At 44.3% G+C, this 22,581-nt stretch overlaps 1 protein-coding gene across 1 annotated transcript in view; it reads left to right on the forward strand.

Moving 5' to 3' along the window:
* PARD3 (par-3 family cell polarity regulator) overlaps positions 1 to 22,581 on the forward strand; it is a 509,642-nt gene that overhangs the window by 332,450 nt on the left and 154,611 nt on the right. Inside the window, 1 exon segment of the mRNA XM_080936664.1 lies at positions 7,712 to 7,943. Coding sequence (XP_080792790.1) covers positions 7,712 to 7,943 — 232 coding nt within the window.

Consider the following 22,581-nt stretch of genomic DNA (forward strand, 5'->3'; position numbering starts at 1 on the left):
ACATTTTCTCTACTGAGGCTTCTTCCTCTCTCATGACTCTAATTTATGTCAAGTTGACACAAAACCAGCCAATACAACTCTTGTCCTCTTCCTTCTTCAAGAACCTTTCCCCTAAACAATCTACTCTCTACTGTGTTTCTGAAGTTCTGACTTTAGGTAGAATGTGAGACTTTCAGTACAGCTTCTTGTCTCCGACATGTAGGCAGATGCTCTACCACAGGGTTGAATTTGTGTTCTGTTTTAACATCAAGGGTTTCTATGCATTATTAAAAAATGTAAATTGACACCTTGCCATGCTAGCACTGGCTATTCTCTGGTCCCAGCGGCAATCTTGCCACCATGGCTAGCCCCAGCAGTGACTGCCTATCTCGAAGCTTTTTTGCTGCAGACTCTGCTCAGTCATAATTCCCAGTAATCCAGTAAAATCAAAACTCTTGAGGTTTGTAATTTATCAATAGATTTATATCAGTAAATTCTCACTCCACCAAATGTCTACACAATAAACTCAGAGCCAATTGGTATTGATATAAACTTCCCACCTAGATAAGACAAATGGTCCTATAATTATTCATCCATTATAAGATATTCATAGCCGCCTGTGGCTATTTAAACCACATGGATCTGGGTTGTCCTCCATCTTTCTCCTTCTCTCTGTACTCTCTGATCTGTCTCTAAATTTCTCAGCCTGTCCTTTTCACTGCCCAATCACAGGCCTGCCCTCACCTGCATACAGACATCAACCCACAATGCATTTCTCTAAAATGTGCTAAATTTCCTAGACATTTAAAACAATCAATTTCTGGGAGATAGGCAATGCGATTTCACAGAAAGGAAGAAACCTTAGGGCATCAGCATACACTTACAAGCTGTTTGGTTTTCACTTACAGCCTGAACAGTGGCTAAGTCTCTTTTTTAGGCACAATAATAATTATTTGTGGGTTATTAAAAACCTAGATTGATATCAAACCCACCCATTGTTTAAAATAAAGAAAAGTTATTGAGACAGAATCTTATATCTCCAAAGCTGACTTTGAACACGAATTATACCTAAGGATGACCTCAAATTTCTGTTCCTTTTATCTTTCTTAAAGCCCACAGCCACAGTGACAGACCTACTCCAACAGGGCCACACCTCCACTCCCTGGACTAAGCATACACACACCATCACATTTGTTTTTCCACTACATACCTCAAAAGCAATGCGTCTTAAGATTTTCTCCCAGCCTTGAACATGTGTGCTCCATGCCCACCCCCACGTTCAGATAAAGCCAACTATTTCCCTTGCCAGAAGCAACTCGTTCCAGTGTTAAAAGTCAGAGTCCAGAACGGCAGATCCAGTGACTTGACGCCATCTGCAGCACTGGCTGCTCATTTCCTACATCTTTCTTCCTTTCCTGAAGTCAAAATAGTCAGCTAAAAAATAAGAACCAGGAATAATATTTATGTTCTTGAAGTGTTTTCTGCAGAGGCTTTGCTGGGCCCTGGAGTATGGCCCTTAGTGTCCTGTTGCAGCATTATCGATCTCTCACTCAGCCATAGAAGTTGATGGACAGTTGATTTGCCATATTTAGCAGAATCCCTAAGTTCGGGGGTGGGGGGAGTGAGGGAGAGAGAGGCAGAGACAAAGAGAATATACACATGCATATGAGTGTCTGGGATGGAGGGATGCCCATCTTTTTCAGTTCTCTCTGTGGTATCATCTCTCACTCAACCTACAGCTCACCAAAGTTGGCTGTCACTGAGCTCTAAGGACATCTTGTCTCCCAGTCTTCAGAGCTAAGGTTACAAGCAGACATCAGCACTCAGCCACTTTTCAAACATAGACTCTGGGGATTGAGCTTCATGCCTACATAGCAATCACTTCACCAATTCCTGTAGGAGCAAACCTGCATTCTCACTATCTCATTGTTAACTTACTTTAAGTTTGTGAAGCTGGTGAGATTTTATCTTCTCTTTTCCCACGTAAATGAATTGCTTAAGAACCCATGTCTCCATTGTGAAGCTTTTCTAACCCCTATATAGATCTTTATACATGAGAATTGGAAGCAGGTCTGATGGTCCTAACCCTTTGCCCTCAGAGGAGAATGTTGATTGAATGAATATAAAATTTTGTTATATTCCGGGGGTGGCGTATATGTCTCTAATCCTTGCACTTGGGAAGCAGAGGCTATATCTCTGAGTTCGAGGCCAACCTAGTCTACAAAATGAGTTTCAGAACAGCTATGTTTATATAGAAAAACCCTGTCTCTAAACACCAAAAAAGGAAAGGAGGGAAGGAGGGAGGGAGGGAGGGAGGGAGGGAGGGACGGAGGGACGGAGGGAAGGAAGGAGAGAGAGAGAGAGAGAGAGAGAGAGAGAGAGAGAGAGAGGGGGGGGAAGAAAGGAAACTAATCATTTCTAATGTATATTTTTCTGGCTATGTATCTTCAACAATTCATAAGAACATTAACTACCAGGTGTTACATTTTTGATATCTTAATAGTCTCTCAATGTCTGACTTATACTGTATCCACTCAGTGATGCTTTCAGCTGCATTTGATAGAAATCCAACTTCACAACTTAAATGATGAGAGACAGCATTTTATGCAGCCAGAGAGCCATAGGCACATTAGCCCACATCCCGTTGGTGTCTGCAGACACTACTTCTCCCTGCCCGCTGCTCTGTCCAGCGTATGGTTTCATCTCTGTACCCTGCGGAAGGGAAGGAACCAGGGTGACAGGGTCATGCCTGGTGCAATGACCTTGGACTCATGTCTATAGGGCTATGGCTTCTGTGGGTTGCTGTAAACTTAATGAATCGACCCCTTGGAGCTTGATCATTTCTGGGCACAGGCTGAGTTTACAGGGAAGCAGAAAGGGAGAAATGAATTTTGAGTAAGCAAGCAGCAAGAGCTCATTACAGCAGCAGCAGCAACATTGGCTATCAATGAAAGAAAACAATGGCTGTTAACCCCGGGCTGGAGTCGGTCAGCCTGTGAGTCCTGTATTTGTGGTAACTGAAGAGAAATGTTTCATTCACTCACTCTGAGCTTCCTCCCAAGCCAAGACCATTTTCCCCATGACCATTAATGGGAAAGCACCCAGACTTCTCTAGACTTTGCAGTGACCCCGTCCTAGCACCATACCTTTCAGAATGGAGATGCTCGGTTTGTCACGGGGTCTAGAATTTTAATTGAGTCACATTTGCATCTGTTGAAAACATAGTGATTAGGTCTTAATTGCGGAGTGACTGGCACATCAAAGGGAAGAAGCAGCTTCGAGATTTACCTTTAAAAAAGGAAGGAGCATGTGCTGTCTTTATAGTAATCAGGCAGGAAGGGGCTGAGGGTTTGGTGCCAGGGGCAAGTTATTCCAGGAAAAACAACAGGGGCTCCTGTTTGTTCAGAGGAGTCAGCGTCTTCTTTTTCTATGGGCTGTCTGCAAGGAGGAGCAGGATCAAAGTGGAAGACAGTAACCTTTGCTGCATTTAAAATAGTACATTATCTAAATACAAATTCATGATTAGTTTTGTGCTGGAGTTTAGAATAGGAACAGAACAGAGGGAGTCGCTGGCTTGCTGCTGGTACAACACACTGCTAGTGTTTGCCTAGTAAAATTGTTCACATGAGTGTTTTGCATTTTCCTACCCTAAGGTTGTAAACTATTTCATAGTCCTTACAATAAAGCTAGACCTGAATATACAGACAGGTTTTAATCTTATCTACTGTACCTGTGTCCTTAAATCATATACATGTTTTTTACAAGTTAAACACATGTAACCAATTTATTTGAAGTTTTTTTTATATAAAGTGTTTACATAGAGGAGCAGGGTATAGCAAGGAAATTTTTTTGTGTTCTGAGTCGAAGAGTATATAATGTGATTCCGTAAAAGAACATCTTATGTTTGTACATATGAAATTCCATATTGCTAAATATTTTTAATTAGTTGGCATTGAAGGCATTGGTTAGATCTGAATGCCCCCAGCAGCTTCTCTGTGATGAGGTGTTACCTAAATCTGAATGTTTAATATGAGAATAAAGAATCCTCTGGTGTGTGCTTTGAACAGTGCACTTGCTGGGGGCAGGCAAGTAAGATAGGAGTTTTCATTTTATAAAATGAGATTACAAAAGCAAAGTTAATAAATCATTTAATACTTCCTGTTTCGTCCAATTTAGGGAACGCGTTGCATTACATACATGAGAAAATTATTCTGAATATGGAAAGAGTTGGCACAAACACTACTTCAGCATATAGTGAGTTGTGAAGGCACCATGTTTATTCTGTTACAGAGCCAAGAGAAGACATATGCCCCCTGAAGTCCTGCCAAAACTATTAGGCAGAGAACCGACCGTATTGCTACTCCTGCTCCATTGATGATTTATGATCATGGTTACTGTGGAACACTAAATCATTTACATTTATTGAGTTCTCTTTTGTTTCAGACATCATAGAGGGCTGTAAAATGTATTAGATGATACACATTGTTCAAATGATGGTAGCACAAGCATATACCTGAGGGTATATCACACACAGTGGGTATGTATGCCATAGCTTGATTATGGCTCATTCTTTGAGGCTTTGTTGGAAGAGAGTGAGCATTTCCTGAAGGGAGAGGAATTGTGCTCTGATGCTGGATCCATACATGACTGGGAATTGGTGCCTTTTGTTTCTATAGGAATTGCTTTGTAGCTGCTGTCTGCCAGCCATCTTCACTGCAGGAGTGATGTGGATGGGAGACAGACAAGCATGGCTGTTAGTTGAGGAGTGTGAGAAGACAAAAGATTGTGTGCGTTGGGTGCAGGGCTTAATAACAGTTTGTCCCCAAGCAGGACTCATAGAATATCCACCAGCTTTCAATCAGCACATTACAGAATTCCAGTACACTTAGGTTTTGGAGTTTCTGAGAACTCTTTCTTGGTAATTTGCTCAATTATCACAAATTTGGGACCACATGCTGTTCCGAAAGGATTGAAGCAATGGCCTATAAGTGGGCAGAACATAGCCATGTTTGGGGGTTTGAGGCAGGGTCCTGAACTCAGCTGTAATTGCAGTCTCTTAGACAGCTCACATGCAGTGACATATATAGCAAGCCCGAGGGCCACTGGCCAGGATCACCATTTCTTGTGTGCACATCACAAAAGTCACAGTCTTTGTTCAGCATTGTATAAAGCTATAAATTCTGTGTCTACCTGAAAATGTGTACTGGCCTCTTCTAAAAGTCTCCCTTAGTTAACATCTGTGTGTTCACAAGAGAGGAAAAGAAACACAATTTCTAAGATTTCTTTTTGTTTTGTTTGGCTCATTTTGAAACAGGGTTTAATATAGCCAAGGCTAGCCTCAGTAACTATGTAGCTGAGTATGAGCTTGAACTCCCTCCTGAGTGCTGGGATTACATTGTATCCACAACCACCCCTGAATTATGTGGTACTGGGCATAGTACCCAGCTTCCTACATGCCAGGCAAGCATTCCACAAACTGAGTTATATCCCAAGCTCTAAGAAAAATGTTTTCTAGGCCACAGTTTCTTCTGGAGGAAGATGGTGAATTAAAGCCAGATAACACCAATGTCAAGAAAGGCCAAAGACATTTCTAAACTCATTTTATATGGGTCTGCAGTCCTCGGTGGTCTGACCTAGCTTCCCAAGTGAGAATCTCCATGTAAATCTCAAGCCCTAACACCCAATTGCTAACACAGCTTTTAAAAAATGATATGTGTGTATGGGTGTGTGTAAATGTACCCATACCCAGAAGGGGGCATCAGGTTCCCTGTAGCTAGAGTTACATCAGATGGTTATGATAATGTCTATTATTTTTTAAATTATCTGTATATTTGTGAGTATGGACATGTGTGTGGGTGCACTTGTAGAACAGAAGCTTTGAATCCCTTAGGAGCTAGAGTCACAGGTGGTTGTGAACATATAGCTATTACTTTTAAATTGCTTGTATATGAATGGTCTGAGCCATGGAGGCAGTATGAGTGTGCAACAAGAGCAGTGAACCCCTTTGGACCTAGATTTATGAGGGGTTGTGAGCCAAGCAATGTGGGTGCTGAGAACAAACTCAGGTTCTCTGAAAGAGCAGGACATAGTCTTAACCACCCAGCCATCCCTTCAGCTGCTATTTTGAGGCTTTGGTTGGGTCTAGGAAATGAATTGCTAAGAGAATAAATACATTGGCTCCTGTGTTTTAATTTGGTTTTTGTTTTTTTTTTTTTTTAACCTTTATTGATTTAGGGATTTTTGTTGCTGTTGCTGTTGTTGTTGTTGTTGTCTTTTTTATTTTTATAAGAATTAATCACACACACACACACACACACACACACACACACACACACACACACACCATAGCTGCCTTCAGATACACCAGACGAGGGCATCCGATCCCATTACAGATGGTTGTGAGCTACCAGAAATTGAACTCATGACCTCTGGAAGAGCAGTCCTTTTAACCTTTGAGCCATCTCTCCATTGGCTCATGCTTTAAGTTGTGTGTCCAAGAATTTGTCTCCTTGGTTTTTGTCCTGCTCAACAATGAGCATCTTGAAAACAACACAGAATGGCGTTCCTTTGGCAAGGCTGTGTCATCAATCCATGACTGGTTTCAGGTTTGTGAGATGTGATAGCAGAGATCTGACATGCTAGGGTGGCCTCCATGATCTTCCACGCCTAGTCCTCATCTCACTACCCTGTGGCTGATAGGGCGGCAAGACTGAACTTCACATCAAGATCTATCAACTTGATTTGCAAAACAAAACATTAAGAGAAAGCCTTGTCATTATATTTAACTCCATATTGCTGCCAAGTCTAAGAACATGGATCTCTTTGTCAGGTCTAGAAAGAAACCACCTTGGCATTCAAGAGTTACTTGAAGCCCACACGATCTTTAATGTGTGTATTTGGAAAAGTAGATTTATGGGTGGATCTCTGAACTGATTTTTAATAGTTACTATTTACAGCTGTTTGTCATTCTTTAAAATGCCAAACGCTAAGGGTAACACCAGAACGAATGAGTCACAGGCTTATTGGTTCTTATGGAGCCTTTACCTCTACAGTTTTGGAGTAGTACTAAGCAGATGGCCCACTTGCTAAAGTGCTTACCACAGAAGCTTGGTTTTCACTGTAGCTATTACATGGCTGTAGCCTCCCATAGTAATAACATATGGAGAACCTGAAGACCTGTTGTCTTCAGAAACAAAACAAAACAAACAAAAAAGCCCATTCTCCTGTTCTCAGAAACCACATCAGTGTTTCAGGAAGCTTGGTGCTGTAATTTTATACTGACATGGTGTTTGCTAGTGAGTGGTGGTGTCCAGCAGATTAAAGAGGGGGGCATGGGCATCTGCAGGATCTTTAACCAAGGAGAAAGAAGCACAGAAGAGGTACAGCTTGCTTAGCTGGTTTTCACTTTGTAGTGTACAGGATCCTGCTGGGTCTGTGTGCCCTGAAGTCTTTCTAGCTCTCCTTTTCAGTGCAGATTCTGTAGCAATAAAAGCATCTTCGTGTTTACACACCCAGCCATAAGGCTTTTCCTCTCCTGCACTGGTGCCCCATTTCCATACAGGACTTGCCTGTGCTCCCATATCACCAAATCACAGGGCCCTTGTGATTCGGCACGAAGTCCCATAGAATCCATTGGAGAAGGGAATCTACTGAGGTCACATGCAGCTTAGTGTTATCACTTTGTGGCCGAGGCTCACTGTCTTTCTTATCTTTGTTTCTCCCTGCTTTCAAGTGGAAGAAGACACAGAAGAAAGCTCAAGGTCAGGGAGGGAGTCCGTGTCCACCTCCAGTGATCAGCCTTCCTATTCTCTGGAGAGACAAATGAATGGAGACCCAGAGAAGAGGGACAAGACGGAGAGGAAAAAGGACAAAGCCGGAAAGGATAAGAAGAAAGACCGAGAGAAGGAGAAGGATAAACTGAAAGCCAAGAAGGGGATGCTGAAAGGCTTGGGGGACATGTTCAGGTAAGTATTCAAATACAAAGCAGGGCAGTCCGGGAAGTCTCCAGTTCCTCAGCAATGGGATGGATGGAATGTCTTGTCAATGTGAAGTTTAGACATCACAGGTGTTTATGTCCATCCAGGTGGCACATGACTGCAGGTGACTGTGAAACAAAAAGCACATCTTTGAGGTGAAGCCTCAACTCTTCTCTTCTTTCTGCTCTTAGCTGCTGCACTTTTACTTCCTTAGGGATTTCAGTGTGGTTAGTTTTTGAGCTATTTTAGCAGCCCTCTGTTGTGGTATCTTGCCAACCATACAACCGTGGTGAGGAACGATGAACCGTATCTTCCTCTCTTCCTCCCACCACCTGCAAAAGGCCCATAGAGAATGAGGCCTTTTAAAGTGGTGTTTGTTCTTTTTTTGTGTGTGCGGGAACAATGGTTCATTATTTAAATTTTAACACAGAGCTCAAGTTAGTTGTAGCATTTAATGGCTCATTAATAACAAGTCTATTTTAAAAAATGCTACAGATAGAGTTTCAATTAAGCTGTGTTGATTAATTTAATACTTATTACTTCAGTCTGTAAAGATTTCATTAGATGTAGTTTCTGGATGTTTCTTGACAGTTGGTTTTGTCCCTAAATTATACTCCAGGATTACTTAGCATATCATTTCTTACAAATAGCTGCCATACAACAAAAAGACCAGACACTTTAGAAGTTGCACCAAAAATCCCTGTCAGTGTTCATCTTGGGTGATTTTTTTTAATAAGATTTGGATATCTAATATTAAATACAGAGGTGATGAATGGCCCACAAAGTAAGCCCTTAACACAACAAGGAAGTGCTGAAGATTGAAAACGCACTGTGCATGCAGCATCTGTTTTTTAAAAAAAAAAAGAGTTCTTCTGCATCGTGGGTCCCCTCACTTTCATTGGCTTTCAGTCCTAAGATGTGAGTGAAAGTTTTTTTTTTCTTAGAATTTCATGGTTTACAGTCCTCAGGGTGACCTCAGCCGGAAGGCTCCAGGGAATATGCAGCCTTCACTGCAGTGTGTCCTGTGGGTGTCTGATGGGTCAAGGCTGGGGAAGACTGACGGAGGAGACTCAAGCTGACTCCTGTTGGCCTGTCAGCAGCTCAGCTTTGATAGATAGAATATATGTGCTTTAATATATAGAATATGTGTGCTTGCCTTCCACCCCCTCCAGAACCTTGGCACCCTCACAGCTTTTCATGCAAGTTTTCCTTGTTAATATGCTGCTCTTTCTGACTGTTGTTCTCCCTGATGATCTTTCTTCATTACATTGCATATTGCATGCCCATACATATTTATAGGATGAAATCATAACCGCTACTAGATTCCAACTCCTGTGGTACCTCAGGAAGCAGGGGGTTGGTTCCACTTTTGCCAAGTGGCAGCTCATGAGCTGGCACCCACACAATACTCAGTAATGAGGCTGCCACCTATCAGTAACGTCTTGAGAATCCTCACTGCTGTCTTTCTTAGACAAGAAAAGATGGAGGAGACTGGCCCCAGGCCGTACTTCTGCCAGCAGCTCTCCCCTGAAGGTCTTACTAATAACGGTATATTTCTGTTCTTTCAGCACCAGAACTCACCTGATAGTTTCAGGGCTCTGTCCTTTATGGGAAATAACAGGTGATGTTCCGGCTTCAAAGGACTAGCTTAATTATAAGTGTTCTTTGTCTGCAGCTTGCAGCTCCTGTGGTAGGGCTTCTACTGAGGCTTAGTGGAGGGTATATGGGCCCTGTGAAGTGGTTTTCTCTGCTGAGCACTAGGCAAGCACTGTGTGAATTGTTTTCCCATTGTGAACTCATAGACTTACTTGAGGTAAGAGCCAGCTTTGAGACAAAGAAGTTGGCCCACTTGGAAATTCAAAAGCCTACGAAGCTATGAAAATCAAATTACACATAATGGTGCTAAAGGTTTTAATTTTGTTTTGTGCAGTTGAGTTCACATTCTCCCAGTATTTAAGAAGGGCTAGGAAGACAATCCTAGGCATTAAAACTTTCACAGGCACATGGAATTGGTAAAGTTGGCTTACATGGCTCATCTTTTGGGAAATGGTACTAAACAATTTTTAAGTACAAACATTATTAACAAAAACAAAATATATTTTACAATCAAAGGTAACAAAGGCTTAAAGTTCATCACTTTCTAATTATCTTATTCTATTTGATCTCTGCTTCTGAAATGACCAACAGTAGGCATTTCCGTTTACTGTGTGCCTCCGGCTATTGTTCTGTCCCTCCTGGCTTGTGGACAGACATATCACACACCTCTAAATCAGCCATCTTGGGAGCATATACTAGGGAGGCCAAGGAATCTCACAAGGCAGGGTTGGTCTCAGTCTACACAGTAGAGCACAAATGTGGTTCTGCATAGGATTGCAGCATCTTTCTGCCTGGGATGTGGGTGAGTTCTAAGTCTATACTGCTGTTTCAGCCCTTTCCTGTTGAGGCCTGCCTGACATTGTTCTTTACAAATGAGTCAAGCATAATCTTAAAACATAAAATGGGGTGTGGGGGAGGGGGAGGGGAACGGAGGGGGAAGGAGAGGGGGAGAGAGAGAGACAGAGGAAGGGAGGGAGGGAGGGAGAGAGAGCTCTTTCCTTCCCACTGTTAATAGAATTTGTGGAGCCTCAGTAGGATTTTCAAACATGTTATTTTTTTTTAAAGAATGATTTCATGTGTTACGTTTTACCTGCATCTATGTATGTGTATCATACATGTACCGATGCCTGTGGAAGTCAGAAGAGGGTTTCTGGATCCCTAACTGGTGTTAGAGAAAGTTTTAAGCCACAGTGTGGTATTGGGAATATAGTTCCAGATCCCCCGAAAGGCAACACATGGTGCTGACCACTGAGACATCCAATGGCCTTCTGTACCTGATGGATTAAGGATTTAAGACTATTCAACCCTCTTGTTCTTTGGTATTCCCTACCCCCGGACCCCCTAAACTCCATATTGAATGTGGTACATTCTTGAAATGAGTTTCTTCCTTTCTCTATGTTCTTTGAGTGAAACTGTAGGTGACACTTTAAAACAAAAAAAAAAAACCAAACAGGTCAGCATGTAAGTATCTGAAGTTTGCAGAGGTCCAAATAGGGCAGCCAGTGTGGGCGTCACAGCACAGCTGTGTGTCTGTGTGTTACTCTTTTTTGCTGTCTTGTGGTTTAGGTAACAACAACAACAACAACAAAAAAGACTAAGAAAACAGGGATACTAGAGGTCCTGAGGGAGGTCACATGGAGGTCAGAGGTCAATCTCAAGTGTCAGTAGTCAACTTTCTTGCTTGAGGCAGGGTCTCCTGTCACTGACCACTGAATATGACTGCCCTTCTGGCATGTGAGCTTCTGGGGGACTCTTCCTGTCTCTGCCTCTCCTCTTGCCATATGTGCACTAGGATTATGGATGCACACTGCTCCGTCTGGCTTTACATGGAGTCTGGAGATCTGAACTCTGGTCCTTAATGCTCACACAGCAAATGCCGCAGCCTCAGAGCCATTTCCCCAGCACAGGAGTGTTTTTTGTTCCGTTTAATTCATGAAATAGTGAGTTTTTCTTCACAATGAGGAGGCTCATAGCTCTTTTCTGCCCATATTTACATGCATACACTCACACACACACACACATGCACACACATGCACACACTGCTCATTCTGGCCATATACTTCCCTGTTCCTCTTATTGAAATGGTCACAAATATGCTTTAATCATTAACAGACAGCTCCAAGAACAACTGTTTGAGTCATGTCGGTTTTAGAGGGTGTCAGTTTTAAAAGCTAGCTGCCCCTTGCTAGCTTTAAGTGACTAGTTTAAATCGATTAAGACTCCATTAGCAAATGGGAAGTGCCTTGCATTTGTGTTGACATCTCATAGGTGTGACATCTTCTTCAGCCTTAAAGGACCCCCGCCTCCCTGCTATCATTCATGTGGATTCATCTGTAAGAGACCCAAGAAGGAAGGGGGCTACCTGAGTGTAACTGTCCTTAGCATAGAGCGCCAAACCCAAGGAAAGTTTGAGATTCTCAGATTCCGGAGCATAGAACATTTCTGAGAACTCTGCTGCCTCCTGGGGTTTTGCTGTAGATGAAACACGGCTGGGGGTGGGGGGGTGTCGTCAAATGAGTTACATGTGCAGCTTTAGGGGCAGCAACAGCATTTCAGTCAGCCATGTTTCTGCCTTGGTCTCGGTCTTTTCAATGATATCACCAACAAGACCATAAAACCCTATCTTACAGATGATAATAATCATTTTAAAGGACATGCTGCCCCTTTGTCAGTTGGATATTACTTCATTTGACTGTTGAGGACTGTAGCTCTCCTCAGCAGAGGATTCTAACAAATGACCTGACTCTGTTCTTCTCCAGGTTACTACGCTTTGTGTTTGTTTTGCTTGGGCATGTAGGTAGCTTCTGGGGTGTGTGTGTTTGTGTGTGTGTGTTTGTGTGTGTGTGAAGTTGGGGGGAGGGAGAGATTCCCTGTGTGTGTGTGCATACAGAACCAAAGCTTCTGGTGTGTGTGTGTGTGTGTGTGTGTGTGTGTGAAGTTAGGGTGAGGGAGAGATTCCCCGTGGGTATGTGCATACAGAACCAAAAGGCCAGCACTGACTTCTTCAATTTCTTCTCTACATCACTCTCTCAATATCAATCAATCTCTCACTGGGACCAGGAGCTGCTGTTTCAGTCAGACTGGCTAGCCAGCGAAGCCCTGAGGTCCTTATTTCTCTCCTTCCTCAGCACTGGGATTACTGGCTTGGTCAGCCCACCCTTTTACATGGGAACTGAGTTTACATGGAAGGAACTTTACCCACAATGAGCCATGTCCCTGGACCCTTTTTTGTGTTGTAAGATGGGATCTTTACCAGGTTGCCCTTGAACTTGTAACTCTCCTCTGCCTCCTTCTGCTTTTCCAGTGATAGGATGGTAGGTGGGTACCACCAAGCCCAGCTGAGATTTATAAGTGTGAACAGCTATAACTGTGGGAAAGAAGAGCAAAAGTAACACTTCTTTACGATGTGTTTATTTCCTATGTGCACATGTGTGTGGGCATGCATGCAATGGCTTATATATGTGCAAGTCAGGGAAACTCGTGAGAGTCAGTTCTTTCTGTGTGAGTCCTGGGATGTCATTTAGGTCACTAGGCAGGTAGCAGGCACCTTTACTAACTACTGCTGCCATCTTACTCAAGTTCAATTCTTCAATTACAGTTAAAACAGGTACCTGGAACTGGTGACACTTCTTGATTCAGGTCTGGGAAAAGGACATGGGTAACCGGGTTCGAGACACTGTTTGGGTAACATCAGGTGCAACACTAGAGCTTGCTCTTTAGAAAACCATCATTTATGGTCACAAGGTCAGATCTCAAGCCTCAGTGGAATGGTATGGATGACTCATCTTGGGCTTTTCAGGGAAGGGCGAGTGCATGTGGCCACTCTCTCACTGTGCTTACTAACCTTGTCTGTACGTGTCTCTCATCCAGCCTGGGCAAACTGAAGCCGGAGAAGAGATGAACAGCATACCAGACTCAAACTGTCTTGAACAGCACAAGTTGCACAGTTGGTTTTTAAAAGCACGGTGGCTGGGTCTAGAGTGCCTGCCTGGCATGCACAAAGCCATGGGTTCAGTCCCCAGCACCCTATAAACCAGGCGTGGCTGACACATGCTTGTCATCCCAGCATTTGGGATGTGGAGGCAGGAGGATCAGAAGTTCAAGGTCACCCACCACCACGTAGTGATACATGAAACATGTCTCAAAGAAAGATTATTTAAAATCCTGACAATAAATTCACTTTTAATGAATTCTTAGTGGCTGTTGACGAGTTTTGTTATGTCATCATTTTGGATGACTTAGGGATTTCTATTGTAGTCGGTTTGGAACATTCAATACTGATTTCACACTTCAGGGTTTAAATTGTTTCAGAAGACAGGGATATGGGTTTTGGGGGTTTTTTTTGTTTGTTTGTTTGTTTGTTTTGTTTTGTTTTTTCTTTTTCCTTCTCTCAGTTTTTTTTTTTTTGTTTTTTTTTTTTTTTTTTTTTTTTGTTTTGTGTTTTTTAATTATCCCTTTCTCTTTCTGGATGAGCATAGACATGACAGATACTGATGTTTGAATCACTGCACCCGAGATGAAGTGAAATGCAAGGGGCAAAGATTAGAAACCCAGTGGTTGGGTCTGAGGGGGCCTCTGGGCAAGTGTCAGTCCCTCAGTGGGTTGCAGGTTTCAGACAGAAAAAGCAGTCAAGAAGAGTTTGTAGGGTGGCAAAATTGGCAGCTTCTCCCAGTGCCTCGAAGTGGACCCACCTGTCCATGGGACTGCAGAGAGCAGGGGCTGGAAAACACCATACTCAGTAAGTAGTGTGACTTAGGGTTTGTATTCCTGCACAAAACATCATGACCAAGGAGCAAGTTAGGGAGGAAAGGGTTTATTCAGCTTACACTTCCACAGGGCTGTTCATCACCAAAGGAAGTCAGGACTGGAACTCACACAGGGCAGGAACTTGGAGACAGGAGCTGATGCAGAGACCATGGAGGAATGTTACTGGCTTGTGTCCCCTGGCTTGCTTGGCTTGCTTTCTTAAAGAACCCAGGGCCACCAGCCCAGGGATGGCACCACCCACAATAGGTCCTCCCACCCTTGATCACTAATTAAGAAAATGCCTTACAGCTGGATCTCATGGAGGTATTTACTCATGTTGACACACAAAACCAGACAGTACAGAGTGTTTTAGGAAGCGCTGCTTGGCACAGTGTTCTGTGTCCATGTGGTGGAGCACAGCTGTCTCCTGCTTAGGGGGAAGCTAACCGCTCTGTAAGAAGCTGTGACTCTCCATCTCACCGTTGTTCATGTTCCCGGAAGTCTCAGATATATTTGCTTCTGTCTCCTGAGATATTAGAGCTGTGTGTCCTGATGGCAAGTGAGCATGAAGATGAAAACCTTTCAGAAAAGACTGGCCTGGAGTCAGCTTGGGTGGGAAAGACCTTGATTCCTCTATGCCTCTGTGGAAATGTACAGCCCCCAACTCACCCTGGAAGACCCTCACTTGACTTTAAGGAGGCAGCTAGTGCAGGTCTCTTGCCTTTGAAAAATCAGAAATGCCTGGAGTTTTGGAGTCCAGATCTAATTGCCATGTGTATTAAAGGGACCAGTTTCACGCTGATGAAATTAGATGGTGCCTTGCGTGTTCTTGAGATTTGAGGGCTTAGTTAAAATATGAATATACAGAGCTGGGGTGTGGCTCAGTTGATAGAGTGTCTGTCCAGCATGCACAAACCCATGGGTGTGGTCCCCAGCACTTTATAAACTGGGTATGGCGGTGCATGCTTGTAATTCTAGGACTCAGGTGTTACCAGAAAGAACAGGTCAACCTTGCCTGCATAGTGAGCTCAAAACTAGCCTGAGATACACGCGATCCTGTCTCAAACAAGATAAAATATAGAACAGAACAAAGTGCATTTACAGGACTGCCTATAAACAAAACACAAAATGACACATTAAAATGGAAAGAACAAGAATAGAAACATTTTTTTCTTTTTCTTTTTTTATTGCTCTTTTGTTTTTATTGTTTCTGTGACAGAAAATAACCTTCTTTTATAATTGCCCAATCCTGAGAGGTTTTCTAGAACTAAGTCCTGAATCTGTAAATCCTAAGGGCAGCTTAGTATGTGCAGCTTTTAATTTAAACCAGAGCAGGGTTTCTTGTCTCTTAACCCTGGAAACTAAGTATCAGATTGACCTGTTAGTAATGATGAATTCAGGAGACTGATCTGTATTTTCCAAGTGTCCTTCTCATTAGGACATTTAAATGGAGTCTTCTAACACCCACGGTGCTGATGGTTTCAAAGCCGCCTGCATGCAAAGGTGAAGTGATCAGGAGCCCGGCAGCAGCTGTCCTCTGCAGACTTACAATGTGGGGTGAATATAAAATGTCCACAGGAAGAGTACAACACCTGCTTTGTCCTCTCTCTAAGCAAACCAGTTTTTAAAAGAATTTTTTTTTTTTTTTTTTTTTTTTTTTGGTGACAGTTCTGAGCTGCTAAGTCAATTTCAATCCTAGGCTCTGTAAGAAAATGGAATCTTTTTCCTGCAATTGATGTGAAAATTGAAGGCTAGTGACTATTCACTCTCTAATAGTGCAGGGTAAATAAATGGTGTCGCGCCGTCAAGAGATGTACTGGAGATGGGGCTCCGGAGCTTCCCCATCAGTGCGGTGCTTTTATCTGTGCCATTGGAGGCCCTGTATCTTTTACATTTAATGTCATACATCTAGTAGACCTTATTCCAAAATGTGTTTTTCATCAAGCCACAGATTAATATACAAAATAATTTCACCTTCCCAAGGGTCTTTTAAGGAAGCATCTAGGATCCCTGTGTCCTACATAGCTGAGTAGCTTATGGCTCCCTTCTGATGTGTGTTTAATAACTGCTTATTTAGAAACTGAAGGTTGAATTCCCCATCATAGTTGGACAGCTGTGAGACCTGCTCTTGGCCTTCTTGCTCAAGTTTTGTGTTGCCCTGGGGTCCTGTTTATGCTTTCAGTGGTGGGGGAGGGTTCTGGGGTCCTGCAGTCCTGCTCCAGAACCCTCCACTGATGTTTTCTTGTCCTTCACCCCGCTCTTCCCTGGCTGATCACCCACACTGTCCTGCAGCCTAAGACCTTCCTTCGTCATGGAGAAGAGTCTCTCAGCTATACTGCCCCTTTCAAGTCCTTGCTTCTTTTTCCTTTTCTTCAGGGCAAACTCTTCGCTGTCTCCATTTTTTTTTTTTTTTTTTTGTTTTCTGTTTTTTGCACACACCCCTCCCTCCTTCCAGGCTAGACTCCAACTCCCTGTGTAACCAAGAATGACCTTGAATATCTGATCCTCCTGCACCACCTGAGCCTTGGAATGACAGGTGTGCACCACCACGCCTTATTCACACGTGGTTCTGGGGGTGGAACCCAGAGCCTTGTGCATTTGAGGCATCCTCCTGAACCACTAACCTTTTCCCTTGGATCCTTTCACTAAGTCTCTGTCTCTGCTCTGTAAAACTCCCCACGAATCTCCAGTTTGCTGCTCTCATTCTTCCTAGCCTATGCTAGGCTCCTCCACCTGCTGTCCACTCTGCTTGCTTTTCTTCCTAGTCCTATACTGTCTAGTCCTCTAGTGCTGGGCCTCCCCCCCCCCACTTCTCTGTAACATTTTCTTCCTCATTTTCAGTAGCACTGAGAGCAGTTATTATCTGGAACAAAGCCTTCAGGTTCCCTGGCTAAGGAGAGGACTCCCAAGTTTATACCTCTAGCTCAGGCGTCTCCTTTTGGGCTCTGGATGGGCAGTGCCCCCTTTGACATTTTTGCTTGGGTATTGGCTGGTGTCTGCTAGACTATGTGGTCTCTGTCTGCCCCCAGTTGTGTGTCTGCCTCTTCCTTTTCTTTGCATGGCTCTCTTCTTCTCTTAATTTGCTCCAAAACTTTGGGACAACTCTTGGTAGCAAGCCTTGTATCAAACAGTAGGCTTGTGAATATGCAGAAGTTTATTCCATCCCCAGTCTATTAACCCAAGGATTCAGTGCTTGTGTGACCACAGAAGGCAGCTTGTCAATGACCAGAGTCAGAACTGGAGGCTGAGAGGTATCAATGGGGCAACTTTTGGAGTTGATTGGGGAGTGAAAATGGAAGGCCTGGGTATTTTCTATCTTTAGGTCCATGCCTACAGCTTGTACCCTTGCTGGTTGTACCCTTGCTGGTTTGGACAATAGCCATTACAGCTGGAAGATAGAAGCAAACTCCTATGGTTTTCCACATCATCCAGTTCCAAGTGGAAACCTTAGTCATGGTCCCCCAGAGTGTCACCTGGCCTGTGATGCTGATCTGTTTTCCCCTCTTCATCCCTGAAGCCTATCTGTTGCTGCCCTCCTCTTCTCTGATATCACCTAGTCACCAGAACCTCTTCTTTCTATCTTTCTATCGCTGATCCTGATTCTTTCTAAGAGTTCCCACAGCTACACACACACACACACACACACACACACACACACTTTCACTTTTGAATCTGTGGTGTTTTTGCTTTGCAGTGTGGTGGATCTAAAACTACGAACTTCACTCTTTGCTACATTGGAATTTCCTTCGAAACTTCTTGTCATAATGTATTTTTTCTCCTTTCCACTGGCAGTTGCCTATGAATACCTGTTTCCTTGGGTTAAAGTTGACAATGCCAAAATATGTTAGTTTCTTTGCCTGCTGTATCCTTGGCAGATGAGTACAAGGACCAGGAATTGTAACAGAAGCTAACTGAGCATAATTCCCTCCTTGAATTGCACCTGTGTGCTTAGGGTTTGTTCTTCTCCTTTTGGGGCAGCTCTACCCAGCTCCCTGGGACTGTAAGAGTGCCTGGCCATAACATCACCTCAAAACCACCATCAAACATTGGTCCAGAAGCTAGTATAAATATACTTGGTTCCTGGATCATTAACTGTAAGTGGAGTTTTACACCCTAAGCCATAAAGGTAGCCTCCTAAGCAGGACTTACAGAGCCAGGTCCTGGCAGAAACCACAGTCACTAGCATCAGAATCCCATTGCACATCACCCTAAACAGAATGGCACTCCCTCCCTCATTCCTGAAATGATCTGAGTCGCCAGGCACTCCTTGCCCTCAGGATGATGATGGCCTTGGGAGTACTTTCCTTTGGCTGGCTTTCCAGAATTCCCTTTGCCATATACCTCTTTCTCTGGCCTATGTTCATAGCTACTTCCTAGAAACCTCCACCCTTCTTCCCTACCCTGCCAACTTCTATTAAATTTAGACAGTAGCAGTGAGTATTGAGCAAACCAGACCTGTTTAGTGAAAGTAGACAGGTAAGCTAGACTCTCTTGACTGAATGAACTTTGCGTTTGTGGCAATGCCAATGCTGCCCCCTTTGAAAGAGGATCTCATTGTCTATATCTGCCATGCACAAGTGTATCCAAGAACTGCCCAGACATCTTATAGGGTCTTCTTGACACATTATGTAACATGTTACATGTCTATTACATGTTAGATGTATTCTGTGCTCAGCCTTGCACAGGAGGTATCCTAGCCACATTCATTTCCACATGTTGGGCTCTTCATGTCTGAAGGTTGTATGCTCCAGAGGTGATCTGCTCAGGCATGATGTCCTGGTACTGTTACTACATGAGGGTGTCTGATGCTAAGGTTCAAAGCATCAGATTCAGAAGCTGGGGTAGGATCCTTCCCCCAGAGAAGCCAAGAACTCTCCCTTAAAGAGTGTGAGCAGCCGCTGAGGCATATGTAGGCATCAGGTCTTTTTCTCCCTGGATGGCAGTTCACACAGGCAGGCACACATGTGCCTCGACAATAGGGGGTGTCCTGGAGCTGTCACGGTCTCCTGCAGGGCAACCTGGAATGCATGTGTTGCTGCTGTGTGACTGGGACCTAAGCCACTCCTGCAGCTCAGCATCTTCAGGCACTCCTAAATGAGGTGTGGTTTGACGGGGTGATGACAGCCACACCTCCTTACCCTCTCCTTCCATAATATTTATAATACTTACATTGTAATTAACTGCTCCCCACCCCCCAGGCTCTCTCTCCCTCTCTCTTTATGTTACTATTTTATGTCTTTGAGAAAGAAAACTAAGGGGATCCAGAGATGTGGCTCTGTGGGCCCACACTGCATAGATTGAGCACACACACATGCAGACTCATTACTGGGGGTGTCAGGTGGGGGATAAAGGCAGAAGGATGGGAAGGTCAAGGTCACCCCCCCCCATCTCAGGAATAGAAAGGTGATATCATATCCTGGGTCTCCATGGTAACAAATGGGATAGGCTGAGTGGACTGTGGATACCTGTGCTCCTGGTATTCCCTCTACTCATTGAGTTTCTGTTTGGTAACATCATCACTCCTGGGCCCTGTTTCTGGCTTTGTGGGGTACGTGCAGGTCATGACTTCTTTACCAGAAGAGCTTTCCTTGCGCAGCCTGCTGCAGCTGAAATTTAGCAGCCATTGTGTGCTGAAACTGGTGTACATTGGCTGAGAACATTATTTCCCCTAACCCATTGAATCCCGGACATAATCCTAGATGTTGCTATTTTTAGCTGCATTTTGTGTGTAGAGAGACTAACAGCACCAGGGCTCAAGGAAGCGACTTAAGTTGCCAAATCACACGGCGAGGTGGGGGTGGCACACACTGAACTCCAACATTCTACCTTGGGGCCAAATCCTGGAGCCAGGTGCCAAGCTGGCCAGCCTTTTTGTCTTTTTTTGGGGACCATGCTCCCAGACCTGTTCATGGGTCACAGCCACTGTGAAATCCACCCCAAAGCTCTGAGATACAGGAGTTTGTGCCCTTTGGTCCTGACTATGCAGTTTCATGTCTATTTGATTTCTGTACTGTTTTCTCTCTGTGCCTCCGGTTCTTTTATCACCCCCAAATCCTTCTCTTTTCTCCCCCACCCAGCCCTTTCCTGGAATAGAACCCAAAGCTTCCTGCTCCTCAGGCTAGCATTCTCCTGTTTGCCTACATTTCCCCAGTTCAGCCTCCAAAACTGATCCAAAGGACCTTGCTATTGAATCAAACATTGCCACCTGTTCATACCTCCTCTTCTAAGTGACTGCCGTCTTCATGTGATGGCAGAGTCCCTTCACCAACACGGATGGTAAGCATACCCCACTCATTGTCCCACAGAGCTTCGTGGCCGGTCAGGATCCTACCAGTCATATTTACCCCATTCCTTCCATGCACCTTCTTGTACCTCAGACCGCTCTCCGGCTCTGCTGTTCTTCGCTCTTGAAGCAAGCATACAGTCATCCTTGGCTGCTCAGAACCTGTCTGCACGCCTTCCTCCAGGGATAATTCTACCTTGGCTGTCTCTGCGTCTGCCCACCTGATGCTGACGGTGCAGAAGAGCATGTGCTTCTCTCAGCTCTGCCCAGGACAAGATGCTGTGCTCAGCATGTTTCCTGCCACGGTTCTCTCTGGAATCTTCAAGCCTCACCTCTGGGGTTGTGGCTCAGTGATGGAGCATTTTTTTCCACCACTTATGAGGTCCTGGTTCTGTGTCTAGGCACTGTCTGTTTATGCAGCAACTCTCAGCCATTCCCTACCCTTGTAACTAATGGGAACCACATCTCAAGGTGAACTTTAAACCTCAAGAATTCCACATTATTTTTATTGGGGGGGGGGAGGGAATATTTTTAGGATTAGTTGCAGAATAACCCTTCGCCTGGCGGGCACACACCTACCATTGGACCATATGCTCCAATGCCTTTCTCCTGTTTTGTAATCACAGATGATGTCATCTTTCTCTCTGAGGGTTGATCCTGACATATAAGAAAACAATTGTGAATGCGAGTGGGCTGAAATGGTCTTTGATTTTTGTTGCTGTTTGTTAGTTTAAGGTCAGGTTCCTGTGGCCCCGCTGGCCTGAAACTCGCCATGGAGCCTAGGACTTTGAACTTCCAAGCCTGCTGCCTCTACCACTGGGAGTACTGAGATTGTAGGATAGGCAAGTCCCAACCAACACACCTAGAAAGTTCCTCACCAGCAGACACACGACCCCACCCATAGAGGTTCACCTGTAAAGCTTTTCCCGGGCACCATGGCAGCTCCTGGACATCGATTGGAGTGTGGTTGCACAGTAGAAGTTGTCACGTACGCAAGCACACCACTGAGCTGTCCTGGCTGTAATGAAGAAAGGTTGATCACTCTCTGGTCAGGCTTGGCTTGGCACGCCCTCCCTAGGGGGGTGTGGACTTGCAAATGAGCAGCCAAACCACTGAGCAGCTGCCTGTCAGCACTTCCTGATGAGTGCACGATTAAAGATTAACTTTCTCTGCTCCTCTGGTCAGAGCCTGCGGAAGCTCACCCACAGAGAAGGAAGTTGGTATGGCCCAACCTGGCACTGTCCCCAAGTTCCTGGTGCCTCATGCAGGGGGCAGCCACTGAAGGGAGTGCCATCTCTCACCACACCTAAGATCTACCTTCATCCCAACCTGTCAGCTGTACTGTTTCTACCCCTTGTACAGTAACACAGTCACATGAGCATGACACCCTACCCTCCGACAAAAAAGCCTCCAGGCAGAAAAAGCCATTTCACCCTCATCTGGCAATAATGGATTACGCAGGGCAGGCGAATGTGGGTCTTTCCCCAAGCTGAGGCCTAACATCCATAATCGCTTTAATAATTGTGAGATACAACCAGGTTTCACACTTCCATCAGTGTTTAGAGCAGGGCCACCAATGGTGGATGGTAGGTGCTGGCCTCATGGTGAATAGGCTCCATCTCAATGGGTTTTGTGAAAGAGCCGTCCAGACTCCACCCTGTGAACTTAGTGCTGAAGGGTCTAGCCTAGTCTAGCCAGTCTGTTTACATTCAGAAAATGACTTAGGAACTGAGTAAAGTATTTTTGCTTCAGCAGGATCCCCAGTGTTTTAAGCATCCTTTTCAGTGATGAGTGTGCTCAGGTTGGATAACCATTGTGCCTGTGACACTCACATGATAACCAAAATAAATTTCTCAAAGGATCGTACACATTCCCTTTTGATGCTCTCTGGTCATGCTAGATATGCAGCTGGAGTTGAAAGAAGAGTGCATGGTGGAATCCTCCCTCAGTATTTAGCGCTGCATACCGATCCCTGGGCACTGTCTTTCTGAGACACACATG

This window comes from Micromys minutus (genome assembly GCF_963924665.1).
Source record: "Micromys minutus genome assembly, chromosome: 24".
In the NCBI taxonomy this organism is placed as follows: Eukaryota; Metazoa; Chordata; class Mammalia; order Rodentia; family Muridae; genus Micromys; species Micromys minutus.